This window comes from Silene latifolia, chromosome 1 (assembly GCF_048544455.1).
Source record: "Silene latifolia isolate original U9 population chromosome 1, ASM4854445v1, whole genome shotgun sequence".
NCBI classification, from domain to species: domain Eukaryota; kingdom Viridiplantae; phylum Streptophyta; class Magnoliopsida; order Caryophyllales; family Caryophyllaceae; genus Silene; species Silene latifolia.
The window spans coordinates 159,873,144-159,887,779 of NC_133526.1; the positions used below are offsets into that span (position 1 = coordinate 159,873,144).

At 33.5% G+C, this 14,636-nt stretch overlaps 1 protein-coding gene across 1 annotated transcript in view; it reads right to left on the reverse strand.

Annotated features, from left to right (window-relative positions):
- Positions 1-12,675, reverse strand: part of LOC141607610 (transmembrane emp24 domain-containing protein p24delta9-like) — a 36,048-nt gene extending 23,373 nt beyond the window's left edge. The window contains exons 1-2 of the mRNA XM_074426975.1: positions 12,356-12,675; positions 11,223-11,432 (exon numbers count right to left, since the gene is read on the reverse strand). Coding sequence (XP_074283076.1) covers positions 11,223-11,432; positions 12,356-12,583 — 438 coding nt within the window. The 5' untranslated portion in view covers positions 12,584-12,675. The remainder of the gene's footprint in view (positions 1-11,222; positions 11,433-12,355) is intronic.
- Positions 12,676-14,636: the final 1,961 nt, after the last annotated feature.

Below are 14,636 nucleotides of genomic sequence, written 5' to 3' on the forward strand. Positions count from 1 at the left end.
CTATGACCGGATGAGCATCAAAGTACTGGCGGATTTTTCTAGATGCCACCACCACAACATAAGCGACCTTCTCGATAAGTAGATAGTTCTTCCCCGCAGGTCCTAGCACATGACTAACAAAGTAGATTGGCTGCTGATTCTTATTCTCCTACCTGAAGATCATGATACTGATGGTGACCTCGGTGACGTAGAGAAATAGTGTCTCTTTTATTACCGGTTTTGCCAGGGTAGGTCGTTCCTTCAAATGGTTCTTTTTGGTATTAGAGGTCTGCTTGAGTTATTCTTCCACCAAAATTGTTGTTCCGCTTTAGGATGCTGGAGAATATTTATCTTTGTCTTCTAACATGGATATGAACCGCGAAAGTGCGACCATTCATCTGGTGAGCCTCTGGATATCCCTTATGCTTCTTGTGACACCCGCTATTTTTCTAATTTAGAATTCGTATTCTAATTCTATTTTGATTTAATTCGTAAAGATTTCGGAATTTATTCCAATTAAATTCCTTTTCTTTCTTAATAAATTTTAAGCTCATTTATCTCATTTTAATTCATGCGATTTATTTTAATTCTATTATATTTCGGTTTTGATTTAATTTTATAATTAATCCCATTCTATAGTGTTTTCGCCACTGTATTGCGTTAGATTTTATAGGAAATTACAGCTAGTATCAGAGCATGCTGCTCCTAACGTTTACACTTTGATCTCTAGGAAAATTACTAATAAATGGTTGAATAATTAAAATATGTTAGTGAGAGATGGGTAGAAGCAAATAAGGACTTTTTTTGTTAGCCTATATGTTTATGTAACTCACTGATTAACATTGACTCTAGGATTCATTTTCTTTACCAAGATGAACGGAAGAGGACGTGGATTTGGTGTTGCCGCTAATCAGAATACAATCAACCATGCGATATTGAACTCGGTCATAAACTTCATGGATCGTATGGAGAACATGATGCGCATAGTAGAGGCAATGGTGAATATCAACCCGTGTTCAACTTTGCTCAAGCTACTGGTCAGATGGCCTAGAGTCGACTGAAGTTCTATAGTGTAGATGTAGATCCAGAGGCAATGACACTTTGGACCACACAGATGAAAAGACAATTCGAGATCAATGTTGTTCATGAGCAACATAAGATGTTACTTTGTTGTACACTATTTGGAGTCAGAGGCTGATCATTGGTGGAGGATTGTATGCGCTACTGCCATTCTTGTTCTTGGATCCAGATGACCCAGTTTCTTGCATAGCTAGGGAGGTTCTATCCTACTGAGCTTTGACACAGAAAGCTTGGGGAATTCATGGCCTGTAAACAAAAGAATATGTCGGTCCAGGAATATCCTGTTCAATTCCATCAGCTTCCTCATTATGCTACTGAGATGTTGCCTATGGAGGCTTAGAGGGTGTTCTTCTATCGAGGTGGATTACGAGCCTAGATTTCGCATTTCGTGCCTCGTAAAGCTAACATCATGGATAAAGTCAGCAATGCTGCTATATGGGCCGATAAATCGTTGGAGCGCATCAAAGAGGAGTCTACTCCTTCTGCTACTACTGCTCATAAGAGATCTTATCCCTCTTCTTCTTCTTCTCCTTCTGGTCATGCCAAGAAGTTCCAGTTTATGAAGGTCTAAATAACTAGCTGCTCTTGATTCTACCTTTCTTCCTTTCAATGTTTGGTGTTAGAGTCGTTCTACTAACACACTCTTTTCAGATGTTAGTTTTAAGAAACCTTATACTACTCAATGATGAAAAGAGCAAGTGTTTTTCTACAGTTGTCGCAAGCCGATCCATCCAGGAAAGACTTGTGAAGGAGTTGTTGTCACCTTCTTTTATTGCAAGGAGTCTAGTCACAAATAAATCCTATAAGTGCCCAAAGAAGAAGACCGATGTGGTTGTTACTGCTGCTAAGACTAGCACTTCTCCTCAACCTAAAAGTCGTGTTTTCTTGCTGAGTCGTGTCGAGGCTCAGGCCGACCCTGATGTGGTTATTGGTATATACTTGGTTTATGATCATCGTGCTTTTGTTCTTTTTGACACTTGTGCATTTATATCTGACATCTCTTCTAGTTTTTCTTCGCAGGCTTACCTTTTTTCTTGTCAAGCCGTGCCTATTCCTGTATCCTTGCCATTTAGAGAAATTTTATCTTGTGCCAAAGAAAATGTTAATGTTCTTACTCTGTTGGCCAATGTAGTGTTTCCTTCCTCTTCTTCTCTCGAGCATCTGATTGCTCCAACTGCTGGCAACTTCCTTGACCCTCACTTAAGTTTTAAAAACTTTGTTTTGATTAGTCGTTAACCTTTTTCCTTGAATATTTCCCTTTTATACAAGAGTTTTGACTACAATAAAATTTTGGTTATCTTGGAAATTCAAACATTTTTTAGTTACGATTTCAAAACTTCACTTTTTGTTTTACTCTTAGTTAGTGTTTAAATATGGTTTTGTTTCAAAATGTCTTAAAACTTGTTTTGAAATATTTCGGAATCGTTTCGAATGAAAACTTTTTGTTTTGCGTGAACTATAAGGGTAACCCCCGAGTTTTATTAAAAATATTAGTTTTTATAAATCGTTATTTTAAAAAATAACTTTAACATGTGATTTTTTTAAAAAGACATTACGATTCGGGTAGCTTAACCCAATTAACTTTTGTAGTATATACATTTACGATTAATTTTATTTCTTGCTTGGTGTCCTGAGAAATTTTTAAACTGAATCCTCAATCCGAGGTACTCTCGTTTTCCTTTCTGCCTTTGTGCTCCTATAAGTTTCAGGGACAAAACTTTTTTTTAGTGGTAAAAGTTGCAACATCCGCTATTTTTCTATTTTAGAATTTGTATTCTAATTATATTTTTGTTTAATTTGTAAAGACTTCAGAAGTTATTGCAATTGCTTTTCCTTCTTAATAAATTTTAAATTCATTTTTTTCATTTTAATTCATGAAATTTATTTCAATTCTAATATATTCGGTTTTGATTTAATTTTCTAATTAATTTCATTATACAGTGTTTCCACCATTGTATTGCGTTAAATATTATAGGGCATTACACTTTTGGGCTCGAGGAGTTCTAAGATGGCCCAAAACTTCACCGGGCTGGCGTCAATCCCTCCGTGCTAACTAGGAAGTCGAGGAATTTTCCCGATCGGACACTGAAGGTGCACTTCTTCGGGTTCAGTTTCATTTGGTATTTTCAAAGGGACCTTAATGTTTCTTCTTTGTCATACGGGTGCTCATCTCCGCTTTTTCTTTTTATGATTGCGTCATGGACATATACTTCCACGCTCCTTCCTTTTTGGTCGGAGAAGATCTGGTCGAGCAGCCTTTGGCAGGTGGCTCATCCGTTCTTCAACCCGAATGGCATCATCTTGTATTCTTGTACATGAATATACCGTCACATGTTATGAACGCACATGTGACCTTGTCTGGTTTCTAGAGGTGCACCTGGTAATACCCTAAAAAGGCATCAAGGAAGTTTAACATGGAGTGGCCGCTGGTGGTATCGACCATGTGGTCTATTCTCGCCAGGTGATGTCAATCTTTGAGTAATGCCTTTTTTAGGTTTGTGAAGTCAACGCACATTGTTCAGGCTCTGGAGGCCTTTTTCACCATAACAACATTGGGAAGCCACACAAGATCATCGTATTTTTCATTGAACCTTTCGTTTAAGAGTTTATCCACCTCCTCCTTTATGGCTCATCCTTCTTAGCCGACATGTTTCTCTTCTTCTGTTTAGCCATTTTATACGTCGGGTCCACGTTCAGCTTGTAAGCGATGACGTTTTTATCCACTCTAGGTATCTCATCAGCAGAGTAGGCGAAGACGTCTTTGTTTTTTTCTATCACTCCTAACATTTGGTCCTTCAACGTTGTCATTTTTCCTCTATGATTACGGGACATCTAGAGCCAAACTTTATCGTAGTAGTACCTGCACCGGCGCTGGACCATATGAATCGGTTTGTATTCCTTTGCTAGAGCTCGCGCCTGCCCTTGGTGTTGGGCGCTTGGGTTCGCTTTGATTTCTTTTGCTAGAGCAACCCTAGGCCGTTCTGGGCTCCGACTCGTTTCTATCCCTTGTCACAGAGTTTTGCTTAAATGCCATCACGTTACAGGACCTCGAGGAGATCTGGTTGCTGTGTAGCTTTTCTGCTTTTTCGACGTCCGATATATATACTAGGGTTAGATCTCTGGCCGACATCACAACGTTGATCTCTCCCGACGTTTCCCTTCCAATAGGATGTTGTATGCTAATTCGGCCTTTACGACCATGAAAGTAGCTTGCACCTTTCTCATTCTCGCCCCTTTCCGAACAGGAGGGATAGCAGTATACTTCCCATGGGGGTCAGACCTTCTCCCGAGAAACCATAAAAAGAGCCGCTGGCTGGCTTTAGTTGGCAAGGATAGAGGTCGAGTTACTCAAAGGCTTCCTCACACAATAGGTTAGTGTAACCTCATATGTCTTCCGTACACCCTTTAATCGTGTGGGTGCTGATTTTCGTGTCAAGGACGAGTGCGTTCTTGGTGAGAGTTTACTATTCACCTGACATCAGAGGTGCCTATCGTCTTCTTGAAGGTGTTGACAACTGGCCTTTCCTCCAGGACACTATCATCTCTGGCTATTAGGTTTCGGAGGTTCTCTTTGTGTCCATTGTGTGTACTCCCATTCTCGTCTCAATTGGTAACCATGTGGATGATGGGGACGCCATCCTGTCGATCGTCCTCTTTCTTATATTATGACTACTCCGGGGTTTTGTACTTTCCTAGGTATCCTCGATACGCGAGGTCTTCTATCGCCTCTTTCAGGTGCTCGCACTCATCCGTGGTGTGCCCATTTCCTTTGTGATGATCGCAATACCTCTTATTATCTCCTTCCATCTTCATTCTCGTATGTTTTCTCCATTTTTTATTATTCTTTTCCAACTCGTATACCTCCGACATCTTTTTGTACAGAGGGGTGTGATGGTGAAATTGAGGGAAAGGGTCTCTCTCACATTTCCTTGGTCTTGACCAGTCCTTCGCGTCTTTATTACATGGAGAAGACGCATATCTTCTACCTCTCCAAGGAGGTGATTCTTTGGTCTACTTCCTACCTCTGAGAGGGGTGCTGTCGGCCGCTGCAAATCTTCTCGGATTCTTCTTCTCTTATGTATTAGTTTGCCACATCCTGGGCCTTGACAAGACTCTTTGGTGGTACTCTCAACATGTCACTTGTCAGGGCCCCGTCCGCTGGACAATGGGTGAGGGCGAACAGTGCGATTTTTTTATCTTATCCTCATATTTATCTGTTGGCTCTCTAGGTCGAAGCGGCGAATGTAATTCTTTAGCGTCAGCAATTCTATAATTTTCCTTTCTCGCCTTCTGTTGCCAGCGTATTAGCTCTTAAAGTGGCAGTGCAAGCTCTCGTAGGCTATTATTAACTTATCGGGTAGACCTCTAAACCAGGATTGCACCAATTTCTCGAGGGTGATCGGGAAACCTTACATTAGACGACATCATCCATGTCCCGCATCTCCATATGGCTTTCATACGCGGCCAAAATGATTGTGTTGGTGGCATCTTTATTTTTGGGAACTGTCTAACGGATTGGGCGTGAGAGGATGCCTTTCTTCATTCAGCCGCTCTTGGGGCTTCCAGCTTGCCATCCTCTTCTTCAACATTTTGCTCTTTTCAGTCAGGCGCGCGAATGATGATGGCTTGGGCTTCTCGGGCGACCTATTCATTTTTGAAAGGATTTTAACTGAGGTGCGCTTGTCGTTGGCTAAGGCGGTTGACTCTTGTATAATTTCAACGTGAGTCAAGTTATAACGGTCACTCCCCTCTGTTTTCCTATGACCTTGCTAACTGAACAGCTGGCAAGGTGTGATATGAGTTGCACCCTTCTCGTCATTCTCGATGTCTTGTTTGTTAGCCAAGATGTTGTCCCGCACGCGCTGCGGAATTTTGATGGTTTTATCGGGCTAGGCGCTTTGTGGGGCACAACATTATTGTTCGGTGGTGCCGGCGTGTTGGTCTCAAATAAGATTCCTTTAAGCCGGGAATATTTGGTTTGACGTGGCCGCGTCGCGTTTGATATACCACTACTTGAACAAACGGCTAGCCCGATGACTGGATTATTGGGGACTCCAATCGCGCATGGTTTTATTGGTGCCTTACAAGATGGGATTGTCCCTCTCCAGCATCTTACCAATCAGGCATTTTGAAGGTAGTATTTTTGAGAGCATTTATTCAAGCTTTGCCAGAGACAGTGCCAAATTGTTTCGGGTGAAAACAATCAAGTCAGCGTTGCTTGAATTCGGGTAGGGTCACCACGCTCCTTTCAGATGATACCTTAGATTCGTGATTGCTCTCTTCGGAAGGTTCCTACACATGTAATAAACAGGGCTTTGAGGGTTTCCAAAATGGGTCCATCTCTTATGCCTAAGTCATTACAGTACTGGTGGATGGCCGGGACCTCTCTTGAGGCTAAGGTCTCGGTGGCCTCTCTTAGTAGCTTGAGTAGTCTTACTTATAGAGAGGGAGAGTTGTTAGTTAGACGTCTCTTATCATTGATTTATGAATAGTGAAGTATTTATTGGACCCTATGTGAACCTCAATGGATGACTTAGCAATTACGTGGACCCGTATGACATGTATTAGGGCGTAGGCCAGGTTGCTTGAGCGTACCCCATCAGATGTTATGCTGTTGAAATTACTTTTAAGAGAAATAATTATATGATGTTCAAATAAAAGAACAATTTAATATATTTTGGCGTTGTACATAATATAATACTTCCTCCATTTCATTCAATTTCATACATTTGCTTTATACACGTATATCAATGCTCGTTTTCTTTTGTTCATATCTTTAGTTACATATTATTAGAAATTATAAAAAAAACTCGGTAAGACAATTAAAACAAGATCTCACATGACTATATTTTATGCTATATATTAGAAGTTGTATCGAAAATTCTCCATGCTTGTGAATAGTGTTCAAAAAGGCAAATGTATGGAATTGAATGAAATGGAGGAAGTAGTATTTTATCATAATGATAGGGCGACACCATGTGGTACTGATTTTCAGTACCGCCTTCACTTAAAAAAATAGCAAAAAATTTGATTTTGCGCCGTAGTCCCGGGGAGTAAGTAAGTAATTCGTAATTTATTAGATTCATAAAATTCCATCTAGCATTACACGAAAATTTATAAGAAGTAAATCTATTTGATATTAACCTAAAGTATACATAATAATTTCCATTATTGTAATATGTTCATCACTTGTTTTTGAGAAATTATATTTCTATTGTCTGGGAAAGAATTACTTGCAACTTTTTTTTTTTTTTTTTTTTTGCAAGAAACGTATTTCTCATATATTTCCTAGGATTACATGAGTTTCTTACAAAGAACATATCCTCTATACAATGTCGTATACTCACCCCTATACAATGTATCTATACGCCGCTCTATCTATCTATGCAATCCAAAAAAAGAATTAGTTGTAACTTTAACAAACATCAAATTTGTTAAAATCAAATACGCAGTGTACCAATGTTTTTGATGCAGAATCATGCAAATCTATTAAATATAGAGCACATTTTAAAAAGGAGAATTGTTGTAACTAATAATATGTTCTAAATCTTACCAACTAATTTTTAACTTCAGTTTATTTAAAACTTAAAAAGTTAACAAGGAAAATGAAAAGACTTAATAAATTTATCATAACATCCGGGATGGTACTCAAATTGGATTCCGCTTGATGTTATCTCATTTTCCTCTTTATTATATTTAATTTTAAATTTAGTTTGAATTACAAAATTATAAAAATTAGATGAGTCATAACTTTAATTTTCAATTTATCATTGCACAATTTCTAAATTTTGATTTTTTTTTTCCATAAATCGTACAATTTATAATCATTTGTTTTCAAACATGTCACCAAAGCTCAATTCAAGTATTAACCAAGACTGATATTTCTCTCGTGCCAAAAGTAGTTATAAACAAAAGTATTTTCCCAGAAAGAATCAACCTTAAGCTTATAAGTAACCTTCACTAGAAGGTTAAAAGATATAGATAATGTAGCTATTTTAGTTATTTTTTTGTAGAAAAAGGCAGCAATTTCGAATGTATGATAAAAAAAAACATAAAAAGTTACAAATGAACTCTACTGGGTAGTATCCCGTGTTTCGCGTTGTCTGTTTGAATATTTTATTATTGTACTTGAAGAAAAATACTATACTCCGTAATTGATATATGACATTTAATATTTTTAGTTATAAATAGAAATAGATTAATTGTTTTCAAATGTTATTTTTTTAGGTTCAAATTTAAAGGTTTCAAATAAATACATACAATTTTAATTATAAGTAATAGGTCATAGTTAGATATGCATGATTAATGTTTTATAAATAAGTATACACTAATTATTTTAGAATAGTAATTAAAAAAAGTAAACATCTTTTCTCATATTTTATAACGCAAATGTCTAAAATCATTTTTTTTGCAGTGAATATTCATATGGATGTCATGTCACATGGTACATATATATTCTCATTACTATTTTATCTATACCCACTTGTACTCGTAATGTGCACTTTAATTTAGTGTGTACAAAATCTTTTTCGACAAAATTTGTTATTGTTAAAAACATACATGTCACATGAAATTTTTTCAATGTTTTTTCGTTATGTCGAGTTTCTTTTATTCTTTATCGTATACATGCTATAGATGTAATATTCAATATCATATTAATTAAAATAAAATGTATTCGACAATGCAACAATCAACATTAAGTTCTTAAATTAGATCATTTCACGATACGTTATTTTCAAACCAATTAATAGGTGTTCAAAAGGATGTGAAAATAATTTTATACATTTTTTTTTATGTATGACATAGGATGCTTATGTATAAAATATATAAACTCCATACTCAACTGATTTGAATGTTTTAGTTGTGTCTTACATAATAATATGTGTTGTCTGTCAAACATATTTATAAGAAACTTTCAAGTTTTATTTTTTTGACACAACTATATATAATGATGTTTAAGATTTTACTTATAAATAAAATAGATTGAACTTTTTCAAGTATACTTTTTAGAGGTTTAACATCAAAGTATTTTAAATACAGTATATAAAATATTTAATTAAAATGCACTCTATGTCACTGTGTACGTACATGCTCGTTATCACACTTTTTAAACCCTCATCAAATCTTATATGTATATAATTCGCCGCAATATTATTTGTTCATTCACACATTATAAAAAATTATCTCTTAGTAGTTATCTTTGTTTTTTTTGTAAATACAATGACTCTTATGAATATATTCGGCTTGTCTGCTCGATGGATCTAATTGTCTACGTTTTATAACTTACTCAAAATGTTTATTATACTTAAAACTTATAACATTGTGAGATACTCACTTGAAGCACCAATACATATCAAAATATTCCACATAATATAACGGAAATTATACTTAATTGGAAGCAATTTTCGCAATATACTTATCAAGTCTTTTTTTAAATAAAGTTAGAATCAAATAATTCCGTACTTATATAATGTAATTAATAATTACCGGAATATTTATTAAACTATAATTAATACTTTGCTGAGATTTATAACGTATTTATTATGTTCATACTTAATGATTAGTTTTAATTAATAGTTGTAATTAAGGTTGAAACGTCACATGGCGCATCCACAACATATACATATATATATATATATATATATATATATATATATATATATATATATATATATATATATATATATAAGATAACATTTGAAATATGTTATTCGATCAGTTCTTATGCAACTATTTTAGATTCCGTGTAATAAATGAATGGTATATAGAGTTTTCTATTCTTAATAAACTACTTATATAATAGTGGTATCTCATTAATTGTTCATATTTCTAGTCATTGAATTTTTCTTTGAGAAAAAAATTTTTAACTTACAATTAATCAAAAGAAATGAGTAATGTGCTGAAATATATTTTAAACAAAATATTTTTTATATCACAAAGCTAATTATTTTAATTTTTAAGTTCTTTTAATTTTTTTTGTCACGAAACTAATAATATAGTGATTTCTAGTTTTGTTTTGCATGTAGTATGAGTCAAGTCATTCTAAAATAATAGCATCAATAAAATATTTAGCAATTTATAGTTTTATTTATATTTTAATTAAGATATTATAGTTTAGAGTTTAATGAAATTATTATAATTTGATGAAAATATTAATTTTAATAAAAAGATAATAATTTAATGAAATGATATATAATTATTAGTTTATTTATTTAGTGAATGCGCTTATTGTAATTAGCTTCTTTATTTAATAAGATGCTTTTTGGAGGAAAAATTATAAGGTCATATATTCTTTTAGCAGATAGGGAAAGGGGATTGAAAAGCGACATATTTAGTTTAGTTTTAGGCGTTCCAATTTTACTCTCTCCAAATTTTGTGAATACCAAACAAAACTTCAAAGATTTGGATAGATAATCAAAGTGATATTGGGTATAAAAAAATAGTATATATCAAATAAATAAATAAAAGTCTCTTTCACTTCTTTTGTCGTCCACCACCAAATTTTCACTCTCTGTTCACCTTAAAAGGCTAAAAAAAGATTCAGGGTTCTTCTAATTAATAAGAATATCAATACTCCCACCATTTCCAAATCTGTCTTCTATCGTTCACGCAAGATTGTATTCTGAATTTTGTTGTTATCTATGACGCTGAATTTTGATTTTTCGGACCACGCCAATTGGAAAAAAAGTGTGGGTCTGAAAGGATATGGTATACTTGTGAAATTTACAATTTCTTCTTATCGATTTTATTATACCATTTGAACTTTTGTTTCATTTATTCCATGTTTTAAAATTTTCGTTGTTAAGTGATAACTTCATTTCATATTAAAAAAATTCAACCATTTTTAGGCGCATTAGTCGTTTTTCATACCTATATCTCATATGGAGTAATAGTTTCAAATTATATGATTTACCTTTACCTGTGATAATGCCCCTCCCCCGAGATCTCAGGATATTTAGTACCTTAATTCCATCAACTCTATCTTCTCAGGTCTCAACTAAATTGTTCTCTTGCATTTTAAGCTGCAAAGCTATACTATTATTTATGCATGTATATTTTGCACTATTTCAAAATGAGATAAATAATTTTAATACTAAATATATTACATACTTCTATATGCGTCGACTACATATTTACATGAAAAAGGGAAATGAGAAACTCACATCAACTTGGCCTTTACGTGCAACGTTATGCCAATTTTTAGCATCAATTCCAACTTTCCACTCAAATTCAATTGAAACCTTAAATGGTGGATTATAATATGGCGCCCAAAAACATGTCAAGTAATCCCCGGTATTGGCTGTTGTGAAAGCAAATGTTCCGGTATCTGCCGCAACCTTGTAATGATAATTATGACCTAGTGGTGATGTTACCTAAGGACATCAATTTGTTTCAAGTTACTCATGCTAAAGTTGTAATTTTTGCGGAGTCTAAACTTCAATGAATTCAACTATATTAGGTAATCACTTATTCCTACATTCCACTTTAACTAAAAACTACTCCTTCATCTTAGAAATACTTTCCATTTTTCACTATTACCTTAGTTCAAAAACACTTTTTATTTTTTTGTTCTTTTCATCATTTTTATTATCGTCCCCGTGTATTTGTTATTAGTACATAAATATCCCTACTTGTCTCATTATGTCTTATTTTACCTTGAAAAAAAATATTTTATTATAGATGTGTAGTCATGTCATAAATGAAACTTTTGTTAAATATTGAAAAGTAATTGGAAGACATAAAGAGTAGATTATTTAGCAAGGGATAAAAAAACATGTTTATCCTTTGACTATAAGTAAATGAGACGATGTGATTGTGATCAAATAATACTACACTAGTTCATTATGAACAATATTAAATGTGAATAAAATATAAATAAGATGAAAGGAGTGTATTTACTTTCCAAAGGCAATTTCTAGGACAACCCTACAGTTCCGGGTAGCACTCTTGGAAGTATCAACCTATCATGTAAGTTTATGTACCAATCCAAGTATCACACACATTATTAAAAATAGGATACAAAGGCTTTATTATCTATTTCCTATGATCCATTATTCTATAGTAGTGTAAATGATGAGAGACTCACGAAACTCAGTTAACTGTAAGCCAATTGATCCACCAAGTTGTGAAGTCGGTATATTGTGTCTTAACCAATTCAGACCACTTATGTGAAAACATTATGAAACACGGATCATGCATATATCTCAAGTGTGACATACAATCGTTTATGAAAAAAATCCATCAAATCTTCTCAAATAAAAAAGTTACAATAACAAGAGCAAGTTGGGTAACATACTCTCACACTAATGTGATACGAGTCGGGAAGAGGCCGACCTTCGATAGGGTTAACAATGGTGTACTTTCCGACGGTCATAGAGTTACGTTTGATATCTTCTGTAATGCATTTCTTTGATCCTGAGGGGAGGTCAAATCGCACTGAGTCACATACAAGGGGGTAAAAACAAATGCATGAGATAAATATTATTTTGCTGATTTTGAAGTTAAGGTAGATTAACTTAAGCATGTTAATAATGGATTTTCATGTTTTGAAGGAAATGCGTAGGATTTACTATGAGATTCAAAGTTTGTGTTTCTTCCGAAATATTTGGAAGTATAACAAACTTGGTAAACATAAGGGGTGAGAATTAACGTACAATGGCAATTGATTTATATTTCAATACAATAGCCATTTGTACCAATGATAATTTGACACATTGAAATTTTTAATTAAATAACGTTATACAACATAATAACTTTAAATCAAAACCAATATACTATATAAAATTACACCTAGTGTCTTCTACGATATAAGATGTGAACATCTTTTTTTATTAATATAATTATTCTACGTATAACTCGTATACTTTTGATTTCAAATTTACATTGTAATCATAATAGGATGAGACGTAGATAGATATGTAATATTTTTAACACCTTTTAGTTACGTGAGTGACTTACTTTATGTATATATTGTTGTCATTTTGACTGTGACAATTTTATGGAATATATGTGGCCAGTTAGATCATAGCAGGAACTTCATAATTATATATGTGTATCTTATTGTTATATTTGTAGCTTGATTTTTGTATAAATGTAAATACTTTAGACATTATAATTATTAGGATCATCATTAGAGTATTTCAGATATAATGTGCTCATTTTAAGATTACGCGTGGGTAGCAATGTCTAAATAGTGGCCTTCTATTTTGTTTGAGTTACCTACTTTATGTATGTATATGAATATCTTTTTATTATGACCATTTTATGCTTATGTATGAGTAGTTATATTTTAATTATAACTTCTTGTTTTATGTATGTGGTTTTACCATTATATTTTATGTATTGTATTTTTTTTTGTACACATAGCCATTATGGACTCAATTTAGGTAGTTAAATAATGTAGCTTTTGTACGTTGAATTTGATACCATTTTATGTGAAAGTTGTTCGAGTTTAAGTTTCAAAGTTTATTATTAACTTAAACTCTTAAATTCTTGTAACATTATACTCACTTAAAATGTGACTAAAGGTGAAACTTCCACATTTCTTCATTATTTTAACTGGATGAATATTGTTCTTTTCGGTTAAGATGTGATAAAGATATCTCAATACTATCATTTACTTCTCTTAATACATCAAAGAAGTTTCCATCCGTTTTTACTAATTAAGACACTAATGAAGCAATTAAGACTCACTAATTATAAATATAGACCAACTATGGTATTCACAATGAAAAACAATTAGGTGAGATAAAAGAAGAAAAGTTTTGGGTTTGAAAATAAAACATGTGAAATAAATAAATAAATAAATAATGTCTTTTTAACAGCTTTAAGCAAGTAAAACTCTCTTTTCCCCTTAATTGTTCTTAGGTTCTGTTTGGCAAGGCATTTCAGGTACCTGATTTGGTCAAAGTAGCTTACTTGACCAAAATTTCTGGTACCTTATTTTTTGTAACCGTTTGGCAAGTAGCTTATTTAATCAAATAAGGTACCTGAAATGAAATGCTACCTAGAGTGGCATTTGAGATTTCAGGTACTTGATTTGAATTGAATTTCCGTTTTAGCCCTTAAATCTATACTATTAAATAATTATCATATCATTTTACGTAATTTCATCAAAATCAGTTAGCTTTTCAGTTAGTTTACCAAAAAAAAATTCATATAATCAGCCACCTTATCAGTTACTAATTTTCAACTACCTTATCAGTTACCTTTTTCAGTTTCAGTTAGCTTTTCAGTTTTCAGCTACCATTTCAGTTAATTTTACCAAACAGAGCCTTACCCGCTACAATTACTCGTAAGATAATGATACCCAACATTAAACTATGTTTGAATATCCTTCTTAGGATAAACTAACAAGTGTTGACCCACAAATGAGGATCAAACTAGAGCAATTAAAACTGAACCAAGTGAGTAAAATTAGAATAAATCACAAACTAGATTAAATCATGATAGTTATGAGATACATGCATTTTTCTACTCATAAAGATGTCAACTTTAAACCAAAATCACACAACGACAAGCTTGCTTTAAGCAATTCTATAAAGATTAAATCAACTCTCTAAGATTTGCAGTAGTTA